The sequence below is a fragment of the Stenella coeruleoalba genome (genome assembly GCF_951394435.1).
Source record: "Stenella coeruleoalba genome assembly, chromosome: 15".
NCBI classification, from domain to species: Eukaryota; Metazoa; Chordata; class Mammalia; order Artiodactyla; family Delphinidae; genus Stenella; species Stenella coeruleoalba.
In genome coordinates this window covers 52,804,612-52,831,770 of record NC_137161.1, presented here as the reverse complement: position 1 = coordinate 52,831,770, position 27,159 = coordinate 52,804,612, and the positions used below count along the sequence as shown (strand labels likewise).

General features: G+C 47.1%; 1 protein-coding gene across 5 annotated transcripts; it reads right to left on the bottom strand.

The window, feature by feature from the left end:
• Positions 1–147: 147 nt before the first annotated feature.
• HMOX2 (heme oxygenase 2) lies at positions 148–27,159 on the bottom strand. 5 transcript variants are annotated; one of them, XM_079945055.1, is made up of 7 exons: positions 27,060–27,156; positions 18,789–18,924; positions 4,955–5,075; positions 2,941–3,058; positions 2,080–2,571; positions 1,018–1,144; positions 148–928 (listed from the first exon to the last, which is right to left on the bottom strand). In XM_079945055.1, the coding sequence occupies exons 3-7, from the start codon at positions 5,038–5,040 to the stop codon at positions 801–803; spliced, it is 951 nt and encodes a 316-aa protein (XP_079801181.1). In that variant the 5' UTR covers positions 5,041–5,075; positions 18,789–18,924; positions 27,060–27,156; the 3' UTR covers positions 148–800. The 5 variants fall into 5 exon arrangements, with proteins under 5 accessions (XP_079801181.1, XP_079801179.1, XP_079801182.1 ...); XM_079945053.1 differs by having other exon boundaries at positions 4,955–5,081; positions 18,797–18,924; XM_079945056.1 differs by lacking the exons at positions 18,789–18,924; positions 27,060–27,156 and adding an exon at positions 16,231–16,831 and having other exon boundaries at positions 4,955–5,081.

The following is a 27,159-nucleotide window of genomic DNA, read 5'->3' as shown; positions in this document are numbered from 1 at the left end:
GACTTTAAGGGTCTTTGTGAGATGGTCACAGTGACTCTGCCCTGGAGAGGTGCGCTGCTGGAACGGGACCAGCAGTATTGGGAGCACATGAGGGGCTGCCAGGGGCCATCGAGAAGGATGACATCACACCAGGAAGGAGCGAGGCAGCTGTCAGAGTCCATTTTATTGAGTGCAGTAGCATTTCCACAGGTCAGAGAAGACAGGCCATGGGCAAACAGACCCCACTCAGGTTTCTGCTTGAGAGGCATGAGGACTGGCTACCCCGGACAGAGCTCCCAGGGCCTCTGAGGCAGGGTGCAAGCCTGGCTTCTGCCCCCTTCGTGGCCCCTGCCCCCAGGAGAGGTCCTGCAGAAGAGCAGCCACATCTAGGGAGCCCCCCGACCCCAGGGATATGGGAGCCTGAACTTGCTAGCTACTCCACTCCCAACAGGGGAAAGATACCCACCTAAATGCCAAAATGACGAGGAAGAGCAGAGGGAAAGAGCCTTGGGGTCAGAGGTGTGGGTGCACCAGCAGCAGAGCTGGTTCCAGAGGCCCAGGCTGGCCCGCTGAGCTGCACTGGCTGCTCCTGCTGCCGTGGCCTGGGGGCTGCAGGGAGGGTGGACCTGCACCCAAGTCAGCATTTGGCCCACAGATGGGATGCTGACAGGCAAAGGCTTTAGCATCTGGCTTTTATTGGTTGCTTGTTTTCTCAAGCCCAGCATTAAAAAAAAGTCACCTGAGGTGGTAGTTTGGTCGTGGGTGGAGGTAAGGGCAGGCCAGTGGTCAGGAGGAGGGCGCCAGCATGGGTGGTGGGTCCTTCACATGTAGTACCAGGCCAAGAGGCCAGCAGCCAGGGCCACGCTGGCGGCCAGGATGAACTGGAGGCTGGGCTTGCTCAGTACAGCTAGGACTGTTCGGAAGGGGCAGCTGCTGCCCTCCAGGGCACCTGCACGGCAGCACCAACAAGGGACATGGCATCAGCGGGGGACACGGACACAACCACCCTGGGGGGAGCTCAGGACACACGAGACCTACCTTTGTCTTGTTTAGCAGCGTAGTAGGGGCATTTCCGCACATCTCCTTTCCCATCGTGCACAGGGAGCCCATCCTCCAGGGTCTCTTTGGCCAGCAAGGAGCCAGCCTGGTCCAGTTCACTGAATATCTGCAGGTGCAGAGGATCGACAGCCATCACTGGACTGTGTATCCTCTGTTTTCAAAGAAAAATCTCTCTCCCCCGGACACGGAGCTGGAGCAGGCGAGGCTTGCTCAGGAGTGCAGAGCAGCAGCCCCAGTCCGTGCCCCACCGCCGAGCTCTGGGAGGTGTGGCCGCGCCTGTGCTGCCCAGACTGACAGCCCACAACTGAAACTACCAGGGGACAGATAGGAGAAAGCAAAAGCGCTGCCCCAAGACACTGTGTGAGCACTGGTACTTCCCTACTTCCAGCCACTGGGTATTTTTAGCAAGAAACAACAGAAAAGGAGGAACATGGGAGAATGAGGCCCTGACAGGGCTGATCTAGCCTAAGTGGCCCTCAGAGGCCTGCTGAGATCAGACTAGAGGGCTGCCAGGCCTGTGGTCAGGCTGGCGCTTCACCACCTCCCGTGGCAACTTTCTGGTGCTGAGGGCTGGGCCTGGGCTCTGGACACAGAATCAGCCTCCCCAGACTTGGGCCCATCTAACAGCTACTTGTAAACTGAGTCATTCTCACTCTCCTTGGTTCTCTCCCTGAACTTATCAAGTAGGACTTCTCATAGCAATCCTCGCTAAAAAGGGGGAAACCCATTCCTTAAGACCAGAATCCTGGGGTGAGAGGGAGGGAGATGGCTCTCTCCTTCCCAACCCCTCAATGTGCTGGGGACTCGCCTTCCCAAAACACAACACACAGGCTATCAAACAAGGCAGAGCTATGACTGGGTTAGTGCTCTCTGGCCTGTTTGGTCCCTTGACTTTCTCTCGGGCAGGCTGTAGCTCCTGTCCTAGTGCACTGATGCCCATTTGGGCAGCCCCTCTGTCCTAGTGCACTGATGTCCATTCAGGCAGACCCACAGCGGCCCCCCGCGGTCAGAGGCCCTTTCCCGCCTGACCCCTGGCAGTACCTGCATGTTGTACTCGAAGGCCTTGTTGGCCTCCTCCACAATCTTCTCTTTGGTCTTCAGGTTCAGGTCCAGGGCGTTCATCCTGGCCCGGTAGAACTGCTTGAACTGCTGTGCATTGTCCACATTCTCAAACAGGTAGAACTGGGTCCCTTCCCCTGTGCTGGGGAGTTTCAGGGCCCGCTGGGCCACCTTTTTCAGCACCTGGCCCCCTGAGAGGTCCCCCATGTAGCGGGTGTAGGCGTGGGCCACCAGCAGCTCTGGTTCATTCTGCCCCACACAGTGGATCCGCTCCACGTACTTTCGGGTGGCCTCGGAGCACTGCACCTGCTCCTCCCAGTCCTCACCATAGAAATACTCCATGTCCTTGATCAGCGCCGCCTTCCGGTGCAGCTCCGAGGGGAAGTACAAGGGGGCAAAGGCCGGGTGGTCCTTGTTCCGGTCCATCTCTTCCTCAAGTGCCGAGTATGTGAAGTACAGTGCAGTGGTGGCCAGCTGCCGAGGGCGATGGGGAGACCATGGGAAAGGGAGACCTTGGCCAGCAACTCCCGAGCCCACTGCCCACACTTCTGAGCAGCTGTAGACAAAAGCTCGAGTAGCACCCCCCTCCATTCCCCAAAGGCCTACTTTTATACAGTGAATTATTTCACATGTGCAGGAAGCTTTTGTTTCTTAAAGGAATGACACGGTGAATTCTTTGGAACATGGATCACTTCCTTTACATCACTATGTTATTCCACTTAAGACATGAAACCACAGCCTGACGCTGAGAAAGCATGTAGTATGGAGAAAGGCTCTCCAGGGGGGCTTCCTCATGGGACTAAGGCCCCCAGCCCGACCCAGTCCATGACCTAGGGCACAAACCTTAAACAGCTCCTTCCTGATGTTGCCTTTCAAGAAGTCCTTGACAAACTGGGTGTTTTCTGCCCGGTCATGCGCTTCCTTGGTCCCTTCCTTCAGGAGCTCGGAGAGGTCCGCCATCCTATGGAGAGAGCATGCATGTGTGTATTAGCCCTTCCCAGCTCTAGGCTGACCACTTGCTGAGCTAGAGGCAGAGGCTGCTCAGAAACTTGATTCCAGCCTCTTACCAAGAAGCACAGGGCAGGCAGATGTGAGTCTGCTCCAAGGACTTGGGAGATACTCTGGATGACTGTGACCTACTCCTCCACAGTATCCGTGTCTCTCTGAACCACCCAAATGAATGACGCTTTGCTACTGTGGCCCCCTAGTGCCCGAACAAACACACCACAGCGTGTGCTGGCTTCAGGGAACAGACAACCTTTGGGAATGTCTCTCCTGGAATCCACACCACTGAGAAGGACTGACCATGCATCTCCTGGGGTGGCCCTGCTGCTTTCCTCCCACCTTGGACCCACAGTGTCTTCAGGATTACATGTGGCTGGGTCCAGGAGTAGGAGGATGCAAATGAGATCAAGGCCGGGGAGGTTAGAGCCAGGACCTAGGTTTGTGCTGCTTAACAAAATTATGCAGGATGGAGTGGTGCTGACAGATGCCAGTAGCCAGTACCAGACAAAGTGGAGAACGCACCAAGTAGGGGCTCACGTGCGTCCACACGTGAGCGTCCAATCATCTACTAGAGTGAGAAAAACCTGACCTCTCGAAGCCCAGCCTCTGTTGGCTTCTTTAGGAGACTGGCTCATATCACTCATGTGCTGACAATAGTTTATTATTAGCAATTATTTCAAGATATAAAAAAAGAACTTTGCTGGAACTCTACTCACTGCTCTGTGGTGACCTAAATGGGAAGTAAATCTAAAAATGAGTGGATATATGTATAACTGATTCACTTTGCTGTACAGCAGAAACACAACATTGCAAAGCAACTATACTCCAATTTAAAAAAAAAAAGAATATGTGAGATATATATATATATAATACATACATGCATACACATATATGGAATGGAATATTACTTAGCCACAAAAAATAATGAAATAATGCCTTTTGTAGCAACATGGATGGACTTGGAGGGCATTATGCTATGTGAAATCAGAGAAAGACAAATACTAAATTCCACTTACATGTGGAATCTAAAAAATACAACAAACTAGTGAATATAACAAAAAAGAAGACTCACAGATATAGAGAACAAGCTAGTGGTTACCAGTGGGGAGATTGAAAGGGGGAGGGCAATATAAGGGTGGGGGACTAAGAGGTACAAACTACTATGTATAAAATAAGCTACAAGGATGTATTGTACAACTCAGGAAATATAGCCAATATTTTGTAATAACTATAAATGGAGTATAACCTTTAAAAATTGTGAATCACTATACTGTACACCTGTAACTTATATAATATTATACATCAACCATACTTTGATAAAAAATAAATATTCAGAAAAAAAAAAAAAAGAACTTTGCCAATGACAGGGCTACAAGGACAGGCTAAGAACAGTGAAGAACAGGCCCAGGTAACTAGAGGCTTTGAGTGAACTGGTCCTCCCCAGTAAGGAAAGCCCTGAAGTTAGAGTTGCTCCCACATTCGAGGGGGTGGGAGACACTGGAAAAGGTGCCAGCTTTGCCTCTGATTACCCTTTCTCACCCCAGATGACAAAACGCTTAGAATTTTAAGAAGAAAAAAGGACCAGGAATATCATCAAGTTCCACTATTCAGCATTCCTAGCAGTGCCCGTCCTGCCTCCTCGTATGATGGAGGTGACGGTGAGAAGGAGCGGGCAGAGCGCTGAGCAGCCCAGGGTGCCATATGCTGTCTCTTCAGTGCCAGCCTGGCGTCCGGGAACCACAGCAGCATGACTCTGACCACACCTGGTGCCTCCAGCACCTAAAGCCAGGTGTGCTGGGCATGGCAGGCCCTGGGCCCACCTGACTCAAGATGGCCAGCCCCCATCGCTCACCTGGTGTGGTTTTCTTTTTCTGGGGCCCCAGAGCTCTTTTTCTCTGGCTCATCCACCCCCTCTGAGGTCTCCAGTTCCGCTGACATCGTTGCCGGGTGTGGTTCTTGCTGCTCTCACTACTCTGGTCCTGCAGAGACATGAGGAGTAGGTGAAGCGGCGCCCACGACAGTCACGTCCCCCAAACACCTGCTGGCTCTGCTCTCCCCTGAGCAACATAAGCAAAGAGTCACCCACGTGCCTCAGGAATGTTTTTGTTAAAAATAAAGCTTTGCCGTTACTGGGACTATATCTGCATATGGACAAAACATGGACAGTGGTGACAGTATTGCACTGATGCTGAACTTGCTGTTTTTTATAATTGCACTGTGGTTAGTTAAGAGAACGTCCTTGTTTTAGGAAACACATACTGAGGTATTCAAAAGTAACGGGGCATACTACCTGCAACTTATTGTCAAATGGTTCAGAGACAGAGAAAAAGAGCGCGCGTGTGCGTGTGTGTGTGTGTGTACAGGCACGTACATGGAGGGGGGAGCACACACAAGTAAAGCACATGAGGCAAAATGCTGATGGTAAATCTGGATAAAACGTACACAAGAGTGCTATGTACTATTCTTACAACTTTTCTGTATTTCTGAAATTATAGCAAAATTAAAAGTTATCCAAAACATAAAATAACAAAGAAAACATCATTTTAAAAAAAAGAGCAGTGCAGCAGCTCTCAGTGCGGCAGCAAGCTCATCTAAGCCAGTCCAGCCTACCTGTTAAAGGCAGGTGGCCTTGTGCAGAGAAGCACACAAAGTGGAACGTCAAGCCAGGCCATTCAGAGCAGCTCTGCTTTAAAGCAGAGCTGCTTGAAAGGCCCCTGAAAACCTGCATCAGCTACACTGAGTCACCACGCAAGCAAACTGTCCCCAGCCCACTCCAGACTCTGCCCGGCTGATGGAAATAACAAGTTAGCCAATCGGTGCCTGCTGCTTGCTGCCACGGCTGAGCCTTCCTCAGCCAGGGAGATACGGTCCCAGAACACAACAAGCTCACCCTCCACTCCGGCAGTGCAAAGGGGTGGGAGCCCATCTGGGAACTTTCCAGATGAACAGCAGCACAGCTGCACCAACAACTAACAAAGTAACGCAAGACCAGGGCTACCAACTCAGGCCAAATCAAGCCAAGAAAAGAAGAGACCTTAACTTTCTACCTCAAGCAGCATCTACTTACTGAGCATTACTGAGCTCTACCCAGAAATAGGTACTTCTTTGTTCAAGCAGAACAAAGAAGTACAAGAAATGGTCTTTGAAAGGTATAAAGAAGGCATAAAGGTCCCTGAAAGGTATAAAGAGTAAAAAACAACCTCTATCTCACCCCACAGATACAACCAGTTAGTATTTTGCTAAATATCCTGAGTTTTCTCTAGATAACATCTTCTTTGTTATCTTTGGGGATATTATAAGGCATGGTTTTGCTCAGCAGGATCTTTCTGAACCTTCTCTCACCTTTAGATTTAGTATTTATACAATCGGATTAATGACAGGAAGGATTAAGTGAAAATACGGAAGCATAGTGCCTGCCATTTGGTAAGCACTCAGTAAATATTAGATATAATGGTTTGTACTTGCCCAAGAACACTTAGAAAATAGCAGAAAGTTAAATAAGCCAGACAAAGCATGGTACCATTTCCATGCACAATCTTTAAAAAAAAAGGTTCAGTTCATAGAACACAGTGGAACGGGGGCTGCCTCGGAGTGGGGGCAATGGGTAATGCCTGGTAAAAGGGTACAAATTTTCAGTTTGAATAAGGTCTGAGAAGCTAATGAATAGCATGGTGACTATAGCTGATAATAGTGTACTGCGTAACTGAAATTTGCTAAGAGAATAGATCTTCAGTGTTCTCACTTAAAAAAAAAAAGGTAGGGGCTTCCCTGGTGGCACAGTGGTTAAGCATCTGCCTGCCAATGCAGGGGACATTGGTTCGAGCCCTGGTCTGGGAAGATCCCACATGCCACGGAGCAGCTAAGCCCACGCGCCACACGTACTGAGCCTGCACTCTAGAGCCTGCAAGCCACAGCTACTGAGGCTGCAGACCACAACTACTGAAGCCCGTGCGCCTAGAGCCCGTGCTCTGCAACAAGAGAAGCCACCACAATGAGAAGCCCGCGCACTGCAACGAAGAGTAGCCCCCGCTCACCACAACTAGAGAAAGCCCGCGCGCAGCAACGAACACCTAACACAGCCAAAAATAAATAAAATAAATAAATTTATTTTTTTAAAAAAGGTAAATATGTGAGGTGATGGATGTGTTAACTTAATTGTGGGGATCCTTTCACAATGTATGCATATACCAAATCATCACGTTGCACACTTTAAACAATTACAATTTTGTCAATTATAACTCAATAAAGCTGAAAAGAAGAGAGAAAAGAAACAGCAAAATAGGGCTTCCCTGGTGGCGCAGTGGTTAAGTCCGCTTGCCGATGCAGGGGACACAGGATCGTGCCCTGGTCCGGGAGGATCCCACATGCCTCGTAGCAGCTGGGTCCGTGGGCCATGGCCACTGGGCCTGCACGTCTGGAGCCTGTGCTCCGCAACAGGAGGGGGCGCGGCGGTGAGAGGCCCGCGTACCGCAAAAAAAAAAAAGAAACAGCAAAATATAGAAAATGGGACCTTCTTTTGACTCCAAATTAGATACACTCTTCTCTATCAAAGTGTTGGTGACGGTATGGTGCAGACCATCAACAACAGACGGGATCTGGGATGGGGGAGAGGAAGTGCCTCTAGATCAAGCAACAGTATGAACAAAGCTAGAAACTGGACAGTCCACAGAGATGGTGAAAGGCTACCCAGCTATGTGTCCTCTTTCTGAGGGGTCGAGGTAGACTCTGCCAACTGTGGAATAAGCCCCACATAGCTTCCCCCAGCTTGTTCATACTGACCCAACTTTACAGACTTCTTTTTTGGCCACACCGCGCGGCCTGCGGGATCTTATGGGATCTTAGTTCCCTGACCAGGGATGGAACCCGGGCCCTCAGCAGTGAAAGTGTGGCGTCCTAACCACTGGACCACCCGGGAATTCCCCAGACTTTTAAGAAAGAACATCTGAGCTCCACTCCCTTAGGGACCCTGAGAGCCACAATTTGTCCCCAGCTGCTCGGCACTCAGACTGCAGAGAGAAGAGGGTGCTGAGATGAGAGTTCTAGGCTTCCCACAGGAGGGAGCTGCAGTAAAAGGCCCCAGAGGCTCTAGGCAGGTGCACGGCCACACTGAGGACACGCCCCAGGCACCTGAGGACTGCAGCCCGCATGCTGCTTACAGGAAAAAACTAAAATCAGGCAAAGACAAGAACAAATGCCATTCGGTTGCCTAGGTTACCAACTGCAGTAACTTAGGTAAATTCCTCCACCTGAACATCATGCTGCACAGCAGTGATTGTATGAGCGATTAAATCTGACCATTAACTGTTTTACTTGATAACTGCACATTCTGGGAGGTGTAGTCACTTGAGCAACAAGGCTTCTGCTTCTCTTAAAAACACAGAGGAAGGCAAAGCCAGTTTTCCTCCAGTGCCCGTCTTGGCTTTTTTTTTCTCAGCAGCACTTTATTTGTGCCAGTCCTCCCTCAGGCACACCCTCCGCCCACGCTCTTCAACCTGGTCCTGCCCAACAGCCCCTAATTCCTTCCTCCCAGCTCTCAGGAGGCCCGACTCTGCCCCCAGGGGCGTGGCCACAGCTGTCTGCTTCACTGCTGTAGCTCCAGGGCCCCCAAAATAACAGGCTCTCCATAAACACATGTTGAACAACAAATCCAAAGGAATGAAGGTGGGTGTAATGCGTGCCGCCAACAGCAGGCATCTGTGGCCAGCAAAGCGCACTCTGCGGTCCACTACTTCAACAGGTTCTAAACTCAAAACACGGTTTAAGGATTTTGCTTTGAAACAAGGACAGATACCAGCTTATTCCATCCCAGTGGCAAGAATACTGAGTCCTGGAGTTTTTACACAGGCTAAAAACTCCATCTGGCAGGGAAGGAGAACATTCTCAGCAAGGCTCAGTTAGTACATTCAACCCACACAGGCTCGGTGCCAGGAAGAGGGCTGTGTCCATTCCTGAGGCCTGGCCACTGTTCCTCAAGGGAGTGGCCTGGGGTGCAGCATTCAGGAGCCACCTTGCACGTCAGAAACAGAAATCACTTCATTCTCTGAAAAGCTACATGGCCAAACTTGGTCAGGCTGACTTCTACACTCAAATCCTTTTTTCTTTGTAGGAACCACTGTAATCCCTAGAAAATCAGAGGCCAAATCATAAATGTGGAACCTTTCTAGACTTCAACCTCTTGTTATCAACAAGAAGCTGCCCCAACCCCCCCAACAAAAACAGAAAGATCCCAAAATATTCCACTGTGGGAAATACACTTCAAGAAGTATTAACAGTAATCAAAATGATAAGTAGCCATACTATGACATTTGCAAAAAGTCACACAGTCTAACAATACAGGGCAGGGCTACTCAAACAACAGTAAACAATGGAATCCTGGCACCACAGCAACAAGTTGACGGGCTCTACCCCTGCATAAAGAAGTCTACATAAACTTCTTTGTTAAAAAAAGGCCCCCAAACACTGACTACGACTATCTACAACTAAGTATACTGATGGTGACAGGAAGGGAATTTGGAAAACTATGAATACTTGTTATTTGTTGGACTTTTTAGCTAACTGGCTCCTTCTTTCATATAAAGTGGCTCAATTCTCTTGAAAGGGGGGAAGGAAAGGCATGGGAGGAGGGAGAGAGAGAGCAATTGGACCAAGGAAACCAGCTAAGACCCTGTACTGTACCAAGTGGTCACCAGGAAGTCCCCTGGGCCCTTTACTTTGCTCTTACTAATTCTAGAAAGGTCGATCTGCCCTCTCTCTTCTACTTCCAGAAAACTGTGACTTTCTGTTTGTAAAATCTACTTCCATAACTCCATAATTCCTGTACTCCTAGCTGTTCACCCGATCACTACTGGTTTTCACTCCCACTCCTACACCTGATCTGAGAGAAGCGGCAGCAACGTCCCGATCACCAATGTTCCCTCCTGTGGACCTGGCCCAGCAGATCCACAACACTCATTTCAAAGCCTCTGCCCTGGTAAATGACAGGCTCAATCAAGACTCTAGGGCTTCTGAAAAAACAGTCATGTTCAAAGACATTAAATCCTCCTCCATAGAGACTCACGTCAGCAAATCTCAGGTCAGTCAGCCTGGGACACGGCTGCCAGACGGAAACACAATCACCACTCCTTCCCCACCTGGTGATCCCAAAAGGCACAGTGGAGACTTCATCCGTAACAATTCTTTTTTTCATTCCCATTCTTCTTCTTTGCCCTGGAAAACCACAAGTGAGGGAAGGGGGCAGGTTGCTGAGCTTGGCCAGAACTAGAGAGGAAGGAGCGGGGAAGGGGGAGAAAAGGCAGGCAACCAGCTCCCTGAAATGAGAACAGTTCTCCTGCCTGACTGGAATTGACAGTGACCAGCTATCAGCTACCGCAACTCATGGGATGCCCACAACATGAGCTAGTGCTGTTTTCCCACATACACAGAGGAGGAAGCAGCCAGACGGAAGGTGAGTGGCTGCTCCCTCCCTACCGAATGGCTTCCTACTGGGCACCAGAAGTCCCTGCCTGCCTCCTAGAAGGCTGTTGGTGGCTCAGAGTTCACTCCGGTCTAGAAGTGGCGTCACATTTATAAGAGATGATTATTCTTCATCTTCCACAAGTGCCATCAGCCTGTTTCCCACCCCATTAAACTATAAGCATCCTACAAGACAGATCAAGATTCCCTCATACTCTGAGCTTCCCAGAGTCCAATACCATGTTCCAAATCATGTACAGCACAGCACCCTGAGGAGTCTCCAACCTGAGCTGTAATTGTTGCTGATGCATGAATGAAATGCCTACTGACAAAGCTAGCTAAATGAAGGGGGCGGGTGAGGGGTGACAATAAAATATGGATTAAATTCTAAAATACCAAGTAAAATAATAAAAAAATTTAGTTGGGTACTACCTCTCTGAATTAAATGGTATGAAATCTGGTTTTATTTTTCTTCAAATCTGACTCCTTCCCTCCCTCCTTCCCTCCTTCTCTCTACCTCCACCCCTCTTTCTGGTGGTCTGGTTTTTTTCTAACTAATGACTTGTTTATAATTCCCATGCCTCTGAGCTGGCCAAGGCCATTCTCACCTCACAGGGCCCAGCTGGGCTGTTGCTTTCGTTTAGGAGCCAGTGTTGTTTTTTCTGCTGCTCCCCCAGAGTCCTCTCCCAGGGCTCCAGCAGCCCAGGGTCTCCCCCATAGTCCCTGCCCCGGGCTGCTCTCCCCACATCAGAGGTGGACACTGACTCCCTGGGTCCCTCTGACAGCACCACACAGGCCCAGTCCCACATCCTCTCTCCCCTTGCCCAGCAAGGCTGCTCCTCACCCGCGGGCCTGTGAGGGCAGGCGCCTCAGCAGGCTCTGACTCCTTTTCTTAGCCAGTACTGCTGGTAATGAGGCCTCTGGTTTCTTCTGTCTCAAGGTGCCTCTGGTCATTGGTGCAGCCTTCCTCCCACAGCCCATGGAGATGTGTTTGTGTGTTTTCCACTCTTCTGGCTGAACTAATACCTTTCAACTGTATACATCTTTGTCTATGATCTCACCCCACCCACATATTGTGACATTCAGGAGGGTCATAGTTAAAAACGATGCATCACCTGTCACAGAAACCATGTACAATATGTGCCCCATAAATGTTTTCAGATGATAAACACAGAATACAAGAGTCCAAGACACCCCCTTTCCTGGACTATAGGATTTGTTCCTTCTCTACATCCCCTTTTCACCTTTAAGTGAGAATACCTGTTTCTGTTGAACAATCCCATAATCAGGCCAAGTCAATTCTTAATGGTGCCACATACTCCTATCAGGCAAGCCTCAGCAGATAAAGAAATGGGTTGTTGTGCTTGCTTCGGCAGCACATATACTAAAACTGGAACGATACAGAGAAGATTAGCATGGCCCCTGCGTAAGGATGACATGCAAATTTGTGAAGCATTCCATATTTTTTCCAATAAAGATGTTAAAAAAAAAAAAGAAAGAAATGGGTTGCTTACTCATCATGCAAGTTCTTTTCTGAATATCTGTCTACACAAAACGAGTAAATTCTAACATCCTCCTTCTAACCCTATATATCATCTGGGGAACAAACAATGCTAGGGCTACTGTGGAGGGAGAGGGAGAAGGAGAGAGGAAGCCAGGGGGCAGGAAGGTGCATCTCTTCAGAGCTTCCAAATCTCTCCAGCTTTCTCCATTTTTCACCTGTAAAATGCAATGAATACTTGCCCAGCATTCAACAAAAGACTATTACTAGGCTCAAACAGGATAATGACCATGAAACCACTTTATAACAAATGTTAATGTTACAAAAAGAATTGAGAATGAACTCAGAACTGTTTACTAGCTGGTCTACCCTAGAAGACACTCCTGGTGAGCTTTTTTCAGACCGTGCTAGGACACCAGGAAATTCTCAACAGGGGGAAGAAGCCCTGTTCCCGGATGCAACGTGGAAATAAACTTGCTCTCCTCAGCACTGTTTAAAATCCAGTATTTATAAGCGTAAACCCTGCACCAAGGGCCAGTTTTGCACCCCAGCTGGCATATGGATATGAAGAGGAGGTGCAACCTGTTTTCTGTAGCAAACAGCCTTGACTGTCCCTGCACTGCTCCCAGACCTCAGGGAGGGCTGGAATGATGCAGGGGAGGGGGGAGCTCAGTGGACCTGTCAGTTTACAGGGGCCACTTTTGGGCTCCCACTTACTGTTGATTATTGCTCTAGACCCAGCTCACCTTCGGGAATGGAAAGGTAGCTGGGCCCTGCACAAAGGGTATGGTCTTTAGAGTTAGAAAGATCTGGGTTGGAGTTCCAATGCTTAGTAGCTCCATGGCTATAGGTAAGTCATAACCTTCTGAAGGCTGAGTTTCATCATCCATAAAACTGGGTAACAAAACTCTCTTTGCTCCACATTCTCGAGTGTGCTGTGAGGACTAAATGAGCTAATGTGTGCACAAGTGCTTCATGAAACTTAACGCTGCTCAAATGCTCTCTTGAGAAAGTTGTTGGCGAAAACGGGCAGCTGGGTGATTCTGAAACACTGAGGAAGAATGTGAAATTTGGTGAATCCATAGATAATTCTGGGCAGGTCACACCTGAGGACTTCTGACTCAGCCCTCATCCTCTGACAGTGTCAGGAAATGGGAATTCCTGCTCTTTCTGAGGTGAGACCTGTGACCACTGAAGCTAGAAAATCCACACTGCAGATGCTGCTTGATGCTGGCTAAGTTGGATGTTGGAAGCGGTGCACAGGGTTGACTCAGCTCTTACCCTACGAAGCAGTTATAAGAGGGGCCTCCCAAAACCCTGAGGAAACCACATCACCTAGATCAATACCTTCTGAGTTTCAAGAATAAATGACCTGAGGTCTCTGAACTCTGGTGCTGCCATACCTCAGGAAATCTTACACACAAGCTTCACCCATTTCATTTTGATCACTGGGTGAATTCAATCCCACAGTTCATTGAATGAATGGATGACTATTAACCTCTTGACAAAGAGCAAGTTCAAACAAGGATTCCTGGAAAAGTGGGGAGTCCAGGGACACAAAGCTCTTGCATCAGATTTACTCAACACACACCTGCATATTTGGGCAACAAGCAACCAGAAAGCAACTAAGGGCACTAGTCTCTTAGTAACCTCAAAAACTGGCGTGATTCAGGAAGTCCAAGACTTCTCTGGCAGGCTTTTTTCACTATGGAGGGGTGGGCTCATCTGTAGCACATTCTAATACAGCTGAGCAAGAATTCAAAAGCAAACACTGGGACGAAACCTGAAACACTGAAAAGAGCAGAGAAGAGGCCAGAAATCTACTGCTGCTGGCACCAAAGACGCCACTTCCTACTACAAATGAAATAAATACAAGACCTGCCCTTGTTCCCTGAGTGCCACTGGGTCTCAGGGCTGAGAAGACAAGACTCTTTAGTCCCATGAGAAGGACCTGGAGGGATAGGGGCTGAAGTACTGACTGAATTCTAAAATGGTTAGGTTGGGATTTTATAAGAACAAAGCCTAGGCACCAGACATCTACAGGGCTGGTTGTAACAGAGTAAATGCTGGTGGGTCATCTCCATCAAACAAAAATCATTCCAACTTTGGAACAATCTTGAAAGCACATGTCCTGTGGGTTAAGTGATCAGCCACATTTCCTTTCACTCAGGTGCAACAACTGTCACCTGTGACTTCAGCTTCTCTCATAAATGATGACTACAAATAGCATTTGGGAGTTGAGGGAGAGAGTGGATGATTAGGATGCTTCTGCTGAATTTCCATTTTGGAAAACCTAGAAGTGCTATGGGCTCCCAGGTAATTTCCTCTGTACAAACAGGATCAACAGAACCTAAGCAGCATCCTTGCAGGGACCAAAGGCCCTCAAGTTCACCCCAGAGAGGGTGGTGCAGAGGAAGAGCACCAGACTAAAGTCTAACAGATGTGGACACACCAGACTAAGTCACTTTCGAGCAGAATCCCATGACTATGAAGGAACTAAGATCAAGAGAATTAAGTAATATGGCCAAGGTCACTCAGAGTAAACAGTCGAGCTGGGACCAAACCTGAGTCCTTCTGAATGCAAGGTGATTCCTCCTGTGTCCCCAGCTAACCCTCAGTGGTACATGAACGTGAAATTAGTAGGGTGTCATGACAGACTACTAGCAACATGGAAACTGAGGTTATATTACACTGCATTTACGCTAACAGTGGAGGGGTTTGCTAAACCACTGAGTGCCATTTGTTTTTTTAGTATGAAAAGTGAGCTCAGTCCTATGATTTCTGAGAAGTAAATGCTCAGGCTCCCATTTGAAGATTCAGAAGCTGCTGCTGCCCATCCCCACAACTCTCATCTTGGCTCACTCAGAATACAGGGCAACCCGAGAAGGTTGTCCCCTGGAGAGCCCTACTTTTGTTGACTAACACGGCAGGCCAAGGCTGGAGATGGTTGGTCCCAAGGGGGAGGATTGGGACTCCATTCCCCGACCCCTGCCACCACTCAGTGCCTGGAAGGAAGCAGCCAGATCTGCCAGGTCTTGGTGGACGATGAAGCCAGAGGCTCTGGGGCATCCCAACACCAAGAGGAAGTCACAATAGAGTCTGCACATTTCTATAGTACCTATTACCATAGTAACTACAGAGAAACAGAAGATCTGGTTTTAAGAATCTGAAAGCGTGTCCTCCATGTGTTAAGTGTCTAAGACCTATTCAGTCCTTTCTGTCTACTGAAAATACATCTGCCTTTGAAACAGTAGTGTGATGGATAGGAAGTACATCAACATAAACTTCTTATAAGATTAGCAACTCCACAGGCCAAGGCATTGGTCAATCTAATAATCTAATGAGGTGGCTCCTCTGTCTCACTTTGGACCTGTTTGGGATCTTGACATATTTCCACAGCCCTACAGAGTTAGGTGTCATTCTCAGGCTTTTTCACGACTGCCTAGATTCTGGCAGCAGGGGAAGGGGTGGGTGAAGTGGTGGCAAGGAAACAAGCCCTGACCAAGAACTGGCAACTCCAAGAGCCTGGCCCTGTCCTCACAGGCTTGTGTCTATGGTGGCAGGGGACCAGCAGCAATAGCTACCGGACTTTCTTAGAGTAAGAGGCTCGGCTTTCCCAGCGTTCCCAGCAGGTCCTGCCTCCACTGGAGGAGCAGTCAGGAGCACAGAGTAGGCAGCCTGCTGCCACTCAACTCTCTGGTTCCCTGTATTAATAAATGAGGCAACAGCTCCTAGGAATGGGGGTGCGCAACTGTTTTCCTCCCTCAGTATATCTGGCCTATTTGTACATGGATGAAAATATCCCTAGGAGTAGCCAGGAGCTAGAGGGTAGAAAAAATATACTGTAGGTGATGTGAAGTTATCAGCAGTTAGTTGTAACAGCAGCCCTCTCTTCCACTCTAAAAAGCATCTCAGAATGAGAGCTGACTTATAAGGATAATCTTTAACTCAATAAAACTTATTTTTTGAAAGACAAAATATTCAAAAATTTCACCGTTAGTAACAATTTACTTGCAACACCCCTCAAAACCATACTTGAAAGGCAGGAAAATCAAGGTGGCACAGTGATTACTTAGCAAAATGCCCTCAAACTCTTTTTCTAGATACTCTAGGTCTTCACTGAAGCCTTCTCAGATCCAAGGTAAGAGATAACAGATCATCACACATTACTCTACCTGGTCTATCCATGAAATTTCCACAGCCATGTGCATTAGTTTCCTCACCAAGACGAAATGCCCAGGACACAGCCTCCCCATGCAGTAGTCACCGGCAGTAGCTCAGCATCTGTATAAATGTGACTATTAACTTAGATACAAATATAAGTATTTGTATTTCGGTATACATCCTATGACATGCAGACCGAATCCCTCCACCTCAAAGTTTCTGGAAGATGGGCTCAACAAATCTAACAGCAGCCATACACACAGAAGTCCTACCTGCACAGCACAATGCTAATGTGCTGACAGGACACCAAAGGAGTTGAGGCAATGACTGAATTGCATGATGATCTCTAGAGCTGGCCTATGGTAAGCGTCCAACAAACCTGACCTGAACTAAGCCCAGCCAAGAGAGAATCCCCTGCCACACACAGGCTGAGAGGCAGCAAAGGGCTGTGGTCAAGGCACAGGCTCTAGTCAGGCAGGATAGAGAGAAAACCCTGGTTCTGCTGCACACCTGCTGGGTGGCCCTCGACCAGGTACCTCTCTGAGTCTCAGTTTCTTCATCTGTAAGGATAGTAATAACAACTCTGCAACGTAGGTATAAAAATGAGATAATTTACTTATAAAACTGCCATATAGTATGATGCTGATTAATAAACTAAAGAAAGTGTCACTTAAAGTTAACAAATGTTCCTGTATACTTTTAGTTAAGAAATGGAAAAACCCCTGTCTCTATGAAAGGCCCTACAGGTAGCATCAAATCTATACTGGGATCACAGACTGAGTTGAATGCTCACTGTGAAGAACCTCTGTTTTCATTCTGATAACACTAGATACCAAGAAAGGAACAGAAAAACCTTGGAATTTCTAGCAAAATAAAATTTGCAAAGGACCTAAAGGAAGATGATCACCAGAGTTCAAATTCTTTTAAGGAGGCTCTGAACATGAGTTAGGTGAAGCCCCTCCATGCCACAGAGGGTCAGGATCGGGGACGGGACATGTTACTGTTCTGTTTCTTTAGAGCAGCTCATCGCTGTAAATAAAAGTTTAGGTAAATGAAAAATGTACTTGAAAATTCTGATTTCCATTTAGGTCTCTTGCCGATCAATCCCTAACCCAGCAGTTCTCAGATGGGGGCCGTTTTATCCCTCAAGGGACATTTGGCCATGCCTGGAGACATGTTTGGTTGTCACAACTGGAGGATGGGCTGTGCTACTGGTATCTAGTGGGTCTGAGGTCGGTCTGATGCTGCTCAACATCCCACAGAAAGCACAAGTGTGCACACACACACACACACACACACACACACACACACACCCCAATAACAACAACAATTATCCAGCCCAAAACGTCAACAGCACCAAGGCTGAAAAACCCCGCTCGAACCTCTCATCCCTTCATCAGTTTACAGAGACAAGAAGAGCTTTGTTTTCAGGCTAAGCTTCACACCATCCATCACACCTTCATCAAATATCCTTTACAGAGATTTCTGAGGAAACTGAATTTCCACCAGAAAACAGAAGAGGCTGTAGGTGGGGCAACTTGGCACTGCCCACAGATGACAATGAAAAGGGTCACAGTACCTTCCTGGGAATAGGACTGATTTGTATTTAGATCGCTAGGAGGCAAAACCTTTAAAGTAGGCTCAGTAACAAAGCCAGGCAGAGGTGAAGCCCTGACAGAAATGTACTCACTGACTTCTTGGAGGAATAGAACATAAAACTGGGAGAAAATCTAATTATTGTTTATCAGTCTGGTGTCTGACTGACAAGTAGGCTAAGGATGAGAACTAAGCTCCACTACCAGGTCTGCGCTAGCTAGCTGTATTACACGACTGCCCTGAACTCCAACATCCTCATTTATAAAATAAGAGGCACTTCTCAGTGAGCTGCAGGGAAGATGGTATTTAACAGGAGGCAGAGCAGGAAAGACTGGGTTTCCCCCACCCATTTCAGACAGAGCAGCTCCCCTATTCCTCTGAAAATGGAGTTGTACTGCTTGTAAAAATAAGGTCTAGATAACAATGAGCTGGATGATATTGGAGGCATGATGTTACATTAAGGGCTACCTAAGTAAGCCTTTCATGATCTATTATAGCACTTGTATTCTGTTACAGTATTTATTTGTACACATGTCTTTTTTCCGGATTATGGCTCATTTATCTTTGTCTCCTACAGCCCAACACAGGGTACCTACCTAATCAGGGTTTGCTGAGTGAATAGACAATTTCCAGAATGTAAGGTATTCTCAAAATCAAGGTATTCTCAAAGAGCAGATGACAAAGAGAACATTTAACAGTGAATCCCAGAAATAAGAAAAATGCCTGGCTAGTGAGTAAGCATCTTTGAGCAGTATTTTTACTGCAGAAATTGCTACTGATGGAGGGTGGGGGGTGACACAGACCTTGTAGGGGGACCAAGCACATGATGCTCTGTGCTCAAATAGCTCACTGAAAGAGAAATGTTGCACTGCATTGGTTTTAAACTGGCTTCCTAACATTCTACAGATACAGCTATTGACCACACACCTTTTAGATTTTAAGGACTTTGAAAGCCTGATTAAGAGCAGAATACTGCCTTACCTTTTTTTTTTTTTTTTTAAAGAAATGGATAGGTGGGACTTCGCTGGTGGTCCAGTGGTTAAGACTCTGCACTTCCACTGCAGGGGATGCGGGTTCGATTCCTGGTCAGGAAACTAAGATCCCACATGCTGCGCAGCGCGGCCGAAAAAAAAAAAAAGCAAAGAAAAGAAATGGATAGGCAAAATTTTAACAGTCCAGGTAACAAACACTTACCAGCACTCCTCCACTCCATGCATGCACAAACCACTGACCCTTCCTGCTGTCCACCTCTGTGAAAACCCTTTATTTTCCCCCAGTTGGCTTTAGAGAAGGGATTTCACAGCAGAATTCTCTTCATGTTCGTTAGTCTAGGGAAGGTGTCAACCTTCTTTTAACATGCCCATATCCTGTCTTTAAGCACATTTTGGAGGAAATACACCAAGGCATTAGGTTATTATTGCAAGGGGGAAAAGCAAAATGCTACAGTGATCGCAATTTACCAAAAATAAAATAAAATTAAAAAAACAGCATTTTGCCACTGTAAAACGAATAACTTCCTGTTCCATGAGGCAGCCTGCACAAAATACATAAATTAAAGATACATGAGGGCTTCCCTGGTGGCGCAGAGGTTGGGAGTCCGCCTGCTGATGCAGGGGACACGGGTTCGGGCCCTGGTCCGGGAGGATCCCACATGCTGCGAGCGACTAAGCCCGTGCGCCACAACTACTGAGCCCACGTGCCACAACTACTGAAGCCCGTGTGCCTAGGGCCGTGCTCCGCAAGAAGAGAGGCCACCGCAATGAGAAGCCCATGCACTGCAACGAAGAGTAGCCCCCGCTCGCCGCAACTAGAGAAAGCCCGCGCACAGCAACAAAGACCCAACACAGCCAAAAGTAAAATAAATAAATTAAAAAAAAAAAAAAAAAAGATACATGAAATGGGTGCCTGTAATTCCCAAGAGGTCTCCAGAACTGGTCAAACATCATTGTCACCACTAATCATTATCGAGAGGAAACTCAAATAGCCCAGAACATCTACTGCTGACTAAGGACCTGATTAGGCAATAATGAATGAATAACTAGGGGTAAAAAAGGTAGACACGATGGGGAGGGCAAATGTCAAGAAAGGAAGAGAATCATGTGCTCCAGGGCTTTGAGAGGTATGCTCACCCCTTTTCTCAAACCAAACCCTACACGGAAGGCTAATACATGGAGCAAGTACAGTGGAGCATCCACAGTTAAAGCAGTCAGGGCGGGTGCGAGGCAGGAGCTCAGCTCCTCCTCCGCCCTCAGGAGCCCTGAGCTCAGCATGCTTTGCTGGCTGTGGTCTGGGGCAGCTAGGGCACTCACTCTGAAACAGATGGTTTCCATTCTCGCCGTGTGTGCTAAGTGACGGCAGCTCTGGTCTGCATGTCCAAAGCAGCAGAGGGAAGCTGGTCTTGAATTAGGCACTGTTCACAGACCTGCCCAGGGCTCCCTCCACTCTTTCATACCTTGTTTCCAACAGTCTAGTAGTTTCTGAAAAACATCCTGACCTTCCAAAAAGCATGTGATTTCTGTGCCAACTCACCCTCTCCCCAACACTCCTGCTTGGCTCTAGCTCTGTATCACAGACAGGTACACACTCTATTGGCTGCACTTGACTATAAGGTCCCTGAGGGCAGACCTGGAGCCTTACTCACACCAGTCAGGTAAAGGCACTTTAGCTACCCCACTCCTGGGAACCAGATTAGACCACTGTGTATGTGGGAACATGCTGCCCTTTGCATGAACACTCAAGTATGTCCCATGACACTTGATATTTGGTAGAAGGCTTCTTGTTTACAAAGGAATCCTACGGTTTCTGTCTCTAATCTTCCATGGAAATACCTCCTCATCTGAAGATACAAATTCACAGACGTGCACTTCTGAAGATGGGTAGCAAGGGTATTTGTCAGAATATAATAATCATTAGCCTTTTGAAGTTGCAAATCCCTTTGAAAATCAGATGAAGACTTCAAACTCTCTCTCCAGAACAATTATATATTTAAAAAATGCTACCTATGCCATTCCAGAGCAACCACAGGCCCCTAAAGTTCACCTGTGGACCGAGAATTCAGGTTAAGAATCCCTATTCTAGATGAGTTACTTTATGAGAGACATTCCTTTTGTGGGTAATATGTTTTTAGTAAAACCCCTTAATGCTTATTCATTAAAGAGGGGTTTCCCCTCCTTCCTTCTTTTCTCTTCCTACTCTGTCTTTTACCTAACCCAGTGGGTTTCATTCAAATTATCATCTTTTCCACTTCTCAGCTCCATACTTCCCTGACCTCGCAGAATATTGAGTGTCAAAACAACAAACATAAACCATACAAAGTGAATTTACTGTTTTGCACCTCCTCAAGGTGACTGCCAACCCCCTGTGAACAAGGATTGCTGGATTTGCTGTTGTTTTTGTACATCCCCTCAGTGCCAATAGTCTGCACACCATAGAGGCAAGACATGTGTGCCAAATGGGCAGATAGTTAGCTTCTTTGTCCTTCTACCTGTAGGCATTTGCACTTGAATGTGTTGACTTTAAAATCTGGGCATAAGTCCCGGAAAAGCCACATGCAAAGGGAAGAAAGCATAACCTAGAGCAGCCAGTCACCCCACTTTGTTCCTTCTGGGTCTGCCGGTAAGACTTTTTGCAAACACAAAAAGTGTTACAAAGCAAGACAAACATGACACTGAGCACAGACACTTAGAAATTTTGCTGAGGCTGACAAAAACCCAAGTGTGGCAGAGGAATAGAGTGTTTTTGTTTGTTTTTGTTTTTGAATATTTTGGTTTTTTGGCCCCGAGGCACGTGGGATCTTAACTCCCCAACCAGGGATCGAACCCACACCCCCTGCATTGGAAGGCGAAGTCTTAACCACTGGACTGCCAAGGACGTCCCAGAATAGAGTGTTTTAAAAGTTCTTTTCTAATTAGTGGGATACCTGCTACTACTAAGCAAAGAGGAGGCGTGACTCTTCCCTTGCCTTCCTGTAGAAAATCAAGGGAGTAAAGGTTTAATGCCACTTCATTACGTCTGCTTTTCTCATCTGCCTTCAAACACTACTACCTAGTCCCCACTCCCACCCACACTCAGTTTTGCTCACCGATTGTTCCCCTTCATCTGCCTGCCCTCCTCCAAATTGCCCTGGAAATAGTTCCAGGTGACAACAGCTCCTCTGCAGCAGCTCCTAGTGGTCTTGCCAGAGAGAATAGCAGATCCAGTACTAAGGAAGGCATGTGACATGCCATCTTATCATCAACAAACACTTATAATGCTCATGGGCTCTACGACTACAAGGAGGCCTAAGATGTTCAGGACCTCAAGCAGCTTTCAAATGAGAAAGAGACAGAGAGAAATAGAAAGATAAATGACGTAACAGGTATATTATAGTATAAATGCTAATTGTGCAGTACAGACAACAGTGCTAAAGATGGAGCCTTATGTTCCAGATTTTCCAGGACAGTTCTGACTCAAATATCCTGTCTCACCAACTCCTTCAGTATACCTGTATGCTCAGACTATGGGTCCCACTGTTTGGCATAATAAATATGATCACCCCAGTGACTGAGGAGGCAGGTCAGCCAACTAGATTAGCTAAAAGCATGATGGCAAATTGTTTTTAATCATGCTAGCACCTTCCCATAGCCCTAAGGTAACTGCGGGATTGAATATAATACAAGACAGTGAAACTTGAGGCTTCCAAGACTGAGAGAGCTCACTGGGAGAAAGGCAAGAAGCTGGGAGTATTGAGAAAAAGTCAGGCTGGCGGGGTGCTAGACACCTGTCTCTTTATGCCATTCTTCCACAAAGCCCTTTTAAAGTTACTGAGAACTATGACAATAATTAGACTTATGATATTCCTGGGAAGGAAACAAATCTATTCGTGTGACAAAAATTAATTTTTCCCCTAAGTGGAGAGAAAAGAATATCCACTTGCTGGGCCTCTGGCAGAAAAGCTGACCACAGTCACTGTGTGCAGCAATCCGCCCTTCCTGTCCTCTCTGCTGTCTCCTTCCTCATGTATCCTGTCGCTTACTTCTCTGCCTTCCTACCATCTATTCCCTCTTCCATCCAGCCTGGGCTTTAGACAAGGAGGCCCCAAACAAGAATCACATGGGAAACTTTAAAAACACAGGTTCCCAGGCCCAACCCCAAACTTAGTGAAACAGAAAAGTTTGGAAACCCCTGTCTTAGATTGAAAAGCAGCATTCAAGGCACTCAAGACTTGAAGGCTCATCAAGAATTAATCTCATTTTTCAGACACAGAAACTGCAGCTCAAGGGGCTAATGTTTTTCTCATGATCAAAAATATACCACAGCTTCCTTTTTGGGGAGAAACAAACCGTTTATTTTTCACTCTTTCTAATATAAATTAATATGTATTATTTGGATACATATACACACATGTAAAACAACATTGTCTAGTGTTGAATAGCTGTTTGTGAAAATAATGGTTACAAATTGATTAATCAGCTCAATTTTGTACTTAATCCAATCATTTTGAAGTGCAAACAAAAAGTTAGTGTATATGTAGACTTTCAGAGAGAGAGATACTTAAGCATACATTTGAAAAAAGAACCCTCCTCAACATCACATCATTGAACAGCAAGAAGACACGCAATCTGATGCAATTCCTACTCCAAAAGCAGACTAAACAGCCCTTGGATTACTATTAAAATATTTGCTTAAAAGAAATGTATCACATAGGGAAATGCACGTTTGCTAAAAGCCTTTTAAAATTACATCAAAGCAACATTAAAACCTGCTCACTGAGAAGAGCCTCATGAATTTAACTGCTGTTTTGAAATGCCTAGTTAAGGTTTAGAATATTACCTTGTAAGGTCTGACTATAGATGTGGTTGATATGACGACCCAGAAAGAGTTCCTGGCTCCACTGCAGTCAGCCACAATCGCAATTTAGATGCAGTCCTCTGATGGGCTGATTGTAAACATATTCCCTTTATAATAGCTACGCACCTCTAAATTATCTATAGTGAACTACAAAACCATTGTTATTCTTAATGGAAAGACACTGGTCATACAGAAAGGATTTATGAATAAATGTAACTGCATATCCTGTAAACATATGTAACACTGTTAGACCAGACCATCAGTTATGGGCTGCTGTATTTCAGTACTGTGTGTCAGATTTTTAGAAAGTTTAAAAGAATTTAAAGCCAGATGCCTTCATTAGCTGGCTTTACAATGTGTAATATAATGGGAGACATCTTATGGTAAATAAATGAAGTCAACAGGGAAAAGTAAACCTTGGAGTGAACTATCACAGAGCACCCGAGTGGTCACCAGAGTGAAATAACTTCCATATAAAAAACAGGAAGACCCCAGTATAAGCAGTTATATTAACTGTTCCAATTAAAGATATGCCCCCTCCACTTTCTCTCATTGCTGGCAAGAATTAATCAGTAATGGCACTGCTTCTCAGCAGGGAAAAAATACCCTGAGAGATTATTCAGATTACAATAAAAGGAAGAGGGGCTTCCCTGGTGGTGCAGTGGTTGAGAATCTGCCTGCTAATGCAGGGGACACAGGTTCGAGCCCTGGTCTGGGAGGATCCCACATGCCGCGGAGCAGCTAGGCCCGTGAGCCACAGCTACTGAGCCTGCGCATCTGGAGCCTGTGCTCTGCAACAAGAGAGGCCGTGATAGTGAGAGGCCTGTGCACCGCGATGAAGAGGGGCCCCCACTTGCCACAACGAGAGAAAGCCCTCGCACAGAAACGAAGACCCAACACAGCAAAAATAAATTAAATTAATAAGATCCTACCCCGACATCTTCTTAAAAAAATAAATAAATAAATAATAAAAGGCAGAGCTTTCGTCCTATACTTTTACACAAACAAACCTAACAGATATAATAAATTAAGTTAAAAAGCAAAAAACCTTCACTGTGTTCAACACAAAAGGAAATGTGACCCAGATCTCTTAATTCTCCCATTAACTAGTATCAGAAAAAGAGACTGCATTAAATGTCTATTTATCACTTTTTAGTTAACTATGGTCAATAATATACAAGGAGGTAATGTATTGTTCAAATCTTTCTCTCCAAGGAGTTACAAACTAAATTCTGAATTTTACACTGAAATATACAATTCCAATTTTCAAAAATATCTTCCTCCTAGAGGAGTAATATTTCAGTTTTTGGTGCAAACCTGATACAGAGCCCAACTATCCTATGAACAGAGCCCAACTATCCTATGAAGAGAGTCAGCTTTTAAAAAGAAACCAAAAAACCAAGGTAGCCCAAAGGTCCCAGCTATTTTGCTTTTCAACAGACTCAAGGAACGGTAAGCCAAAGGCAATGAATACTTTACTTTCTGTAATTCACCTTCTCCTTGGCATTGTCATTTCTGGAGTAGCTCATACTCCTGACTCTGGTGACTCACAGCATATCATCTCATTGGCTCAGGCAAAGGAAAAAAGGAAATCAAGTCAGACAATGGGGGAATCACAGATTTTTCCTCTTCACATAGCCAGTCTGACAAGGTCACTCAGTAAGTGTGTTTCCAAGCTCCCTGGAATTCCCATACCCCCAAGAGTATTTTGGCTTAGGTACTGTATTTGAAAACTCTTCCCAATTTCACCAAGTAAACTTGAAATGCCCAACTGAACTGTTAGCTCTTGGTAAGCTTGTGATGTCTTGTCTTGTGATGTTTCTTGAAAAAAACATAATGAATAAAGCACAGATTTAGGGACTTCCCTGGTGGTGCAGTGGTTAAGAATCCGCCTGCCAATGCAGGGGACCCCGGTTCGAGCCGTGGCCCAGGAAGATCCCACATGCCGCGGAGCAACTGAGCCCGGGCGCCACAACTACTGAGCCTGCACTCTAGAGTGCGCGAGCCACAACTACTGAAGCCCGCACACCTAGAGACCGTGCTCCACAATAAGAGAAGCCACTGCAATGAGAAGCCCATGCACCACAACAAAGAGTAGCCCCCGATCTCCGCAACTAGAGAAAGCCCGCGCACAGCAACGAAGACCCAAAGCAGCCAATAAATAAATAAATATAAAATAATAATTTTTTTAAAAGCACAGATTTACTCATTTATATTCCTTATCCTCCTCCTCGCAAAAGAAAACCTAAAAATTTTAATATGACAGTTAAAATTTTAATCAAAACACCTGGTTAATGCCTAACAGAAATTCAAATACATAAAACCAGTAAGCTCCCTGTTTCCTTCTGCTTGGGAGGGCAGTTTAGGGGGAGAGGGAAAAATGTCTAGTTTAAATAACATAATCCATTTCCAACCTCCATGGCTCTGTTTAGGAAAGAGCATGGGATCTGGGAGCAGACCACCAGGTACAAGGCCATCTGTGCCATCTTCTTGATTGTGGGATGCAGGTTAAATCTCTTAACTCAAGATTCATCATTAAAACCCATTTCACCTGTGGGAAAACTATCAACTCACAGGGTTTTGTTAGGGGCTGAGAGTGAGAGGGCTTCCTGAACTGTAGAGCGCCATAGGATGTTTATATTTTTTCAATCATGCTCCGCCTTGTGTGGTTCACAGAGCCATGAATACAAGACAATAGGATGAACAGCCACAGACCACAACAACCAGTTCATCAGAAGTCATTTAAATGACATGACACAGGCCTTGTGCAAAGACTGTGCAAGGCGGTCCTGGCAGCTTTTACGAGACAATTAATACACCTAGGGCACTGCGCTTATGAGGTGACAAGCAGACTCCCTGCCAGACTAACCGGTTGCCCCTGACGTTGGTCCCTCGCAATCTGGCGGCCGCGGGTCACTCCGTCAGTCAAGACAGTGACTCAAAGGGCCCTACGGACCGAGGTGAGTCAAGAGCAGGAAGGGCAGAGCCCCGGCCCACGCCAACAGCCCAGGCACGGCTCTCCGCCGCCGGGCCAGGTCTGGGTCCTCGCCGGCCCAAGGTGGACAGACGTGCGGGCTGGGCGGCCAGAGGCTGCAGGCCCCGCGGGAACGCCAAGTCCGCCCGCGGCGACCAGGGGGTCACCTCCCCCGGGGCACAACTACGCGAACTCGCGGCTTAGGCCTCCCTGGGCCTCTGAAACGCCGTCTAGGAAGCGGGGTCCCCCCGCTCGGCCCCCACCCCGCTCGCCGCGTTCGCCCTCTCCGGGCCGCCCCCCGCCCCTGGCCCGCCACGGCTCCCTCAAGCGGGCGCTGGGGCGCAGCGGGCCATGGCCGACCGAGCCCAGCTCCCGAGGGCCCGGGCGGGCCAGGCCCGCGGAGGAGCCCCGAGGGAGGGGCGGCAGGGCGCGGACACTCACCGGCCGCTGAGGTCTGCTGCCCGTCAGCGCCGAGTCCGCGCGTCACTCAGCGTCTAGCTCAGCGCCGCGGCCGCCGCAGCCAAGCAGGCGGCCCGACGTG

Coding starts and splice junctions, on each gene's coding strand:
- HMOX2 (XM_079945052.1), bottom strand. CDS start 5,040: ATGTCAGCGGAACTGGAGACCTCAGAGGGGGTGGATGAGCCAGAGAAA. Junction 2,572..2,940: donor TCAGGAAGGAGCTGTTTAAG/GTTTGTGCCCTA, acceptor CGCCCTCGGCAG/CTGGCCACCACTGCACTGTA. Junction 929..1,017: donor CGCTGCTAAACAAGACAAAG/GTAGGTCTCGTG, acceptor GCTGCCGTGCAG/GTGCCCTGGAGGGCAGCAGC.